This window comes from Penaeus monodon, chromosome 32 (genome assembly GCF_015228065.2).
Source record: "Penaeus monodon isolate SGIC_2016 chromosome 32, NSTDA_Pmon_1, whole genome shotgun sequence".
NCBI classification, from domain to species: Eukaryota; Metazoa; Arthropoda; class Malacostraca; order Decapoda; family Penaeidae; genus Penaeus; species Penaeus monodon.
In genome coordinates this window covers 18,536,144-18,537,936 of record NC_051417.1, presented here as the reverse complement: position 1 = coordinate 18,537,936, position 1,793 = coordinate 18,536,144, and the positions used below count along the sequence as shown (strand labels likewise).

General features: G+C 33.7%; 1 protein-coding gene across 1 annotated transcript in view; it reads right to left on the bottom strand.

The window, feature by feature from the left end:
- The window catches only part of LOC119593706 (developmentally-regulated GTP-binding protein 2-like), a gene marked incomplete in the record, with an annotated part of 9,698 nt that overhangs the window by 120 nt on the left and 7,785 nt on the right, over positions 1 to 1,793 (bottom strand). The window contains 2 exon segments of the mRNA XM_037942670.1: positions 1 to 361; positions 856 to 1,057. Of these exon segments, the coding sequence (XP_037798598.1) occupies positions 272 to 361; positions 856 to 1,057 (292 nt within the window).

Genomic DNA, 1,793 nt, shown 5'->3' with positions numbered 1-1,793 from the left:
AGCATGTAATAACCAATGCTTCACATTGTTTGTTAACATGATTTCCTGACAGATTTCATCACAAGGAAACAAAAATAGTTATAATTATAATATAGCAAATCTAGAAAAGATAAAAAGTATATATAAAAAAAAATCATGACAAATAACTAATATTCCAATTACCTTTTTTTTTCTTTATTAAAGATCAAAACATTTTAGAACTGCCAAAATATGTAACATACATGATATCCTTAACAATAAATGGTTATAACAGATTCTAACGGCAACTTGTCTATTTCTTGGTAACAATCTGAATAACATCTTCATCAGTCATAATGTGATGTATACCAACACGCTGGGGACTAAACTTCGTACTCCTCCCCTGAAAAGAAGTATAAATATTAAGAGACTTTCCAGAGCCATAACGACAAATATATAACTAATTGTATACTAGCCAGTTATACTATATCACCTTTCTTTTTTTTTCCCAATTCAACAACTAATGACCCAATGTATAAAGTATATGCTTCTAAACTCAACAAAAATTAAAAATCAGTTGCTAAATTTCAGCTCCTCGGGTAATCAGTTTCCATAAGTCTTGAATATTTCCTAACTCGTCTAGCATGGGAATATTCAAGGGTAAACACCTGAGCTGCTAGTTATTACAACACACATATATAAAATAACATGCAGAGTAAAACTGCTAATGGTAGGCATTAATCTTTCAGAGCAGGTTTGAATCCTGTGTTGACAAGCAATTTTGTGTAATTTCACTTCTAGCATACTAATTTTACATGTTGGCAATATATTTCTCCAAATATACACATATAACTCATTTAAAATCCTTCTGGACATAATAAGAGCTGATGAACATACCCAAACAAGAGCATATTTGAAGACAGCTACAATTGACCGATGGATAGAGTGGCATACATGCTCCACTGAAGCTCCTCCTCGTAGGATGATGGGGTCAGAGAAGTCCGGTCCTCTCCCAGGCTTCTTGGTATAGATGCGCAGAAGGGAGAGGGCCTCCCACGTACGGTCAAGCAGGTAGTCAAGGTTCAATTTCATGTTGCAACTGGAGAGATATGTATGAAATTAATATTGGAATGCTGTATGCTGAATACAAAAACCTTTAATTTATTTTAACTATTAGCATTATCTTTTATGAGAATATGCAAAAACACAATATAAGAATAATGCCTCTATATCTTCAAGTACTTAATTTAAAATTCAAAAATATTAAAGAGTCCTGTAATAATGAAGCAACAAACTCAAACTGAATAATAACATCCTGAAAGGTTTAAGCCCCTTTGGTACATAAAAATCTTTCAAGAAAATAATGGGGATTTCATGAATAGTATATGCAGATACAAAAAAAACTCAAAACTGAGAACCCTCCAGCTTCTCTGCCCCCAAGCCATAAAAAATGGCCTGAATTTCAAGCTTCACTTAAGTAAATTTTAGTTACATATACTTGAGGAAAATTCTAAGCTATTCTCACTGTAATAAGTCAGATACACAGTTTCAGTGGAGTAAAAAGTTGAAAAAGTAATCACGGTACCCCTCAGCTATGAATGGAAGACAACTACATTCCATTTACTCCTAGGAAGATAGAGGCTGGAGAACATAATTGGTCCTGTCTCCTGGAGAGGAAAGCTTAAAAGAGGAGTGGGGTATGGTGGCTTACTTAAACTTACCAAACAGTAAAGGATATATTAGTGGACACCACATACATCACTCTCATAATGAAATAACAAGTCTACTTCATTCTCAAACTCTGTAAATATACACCATAGGTATTCACCCATAGG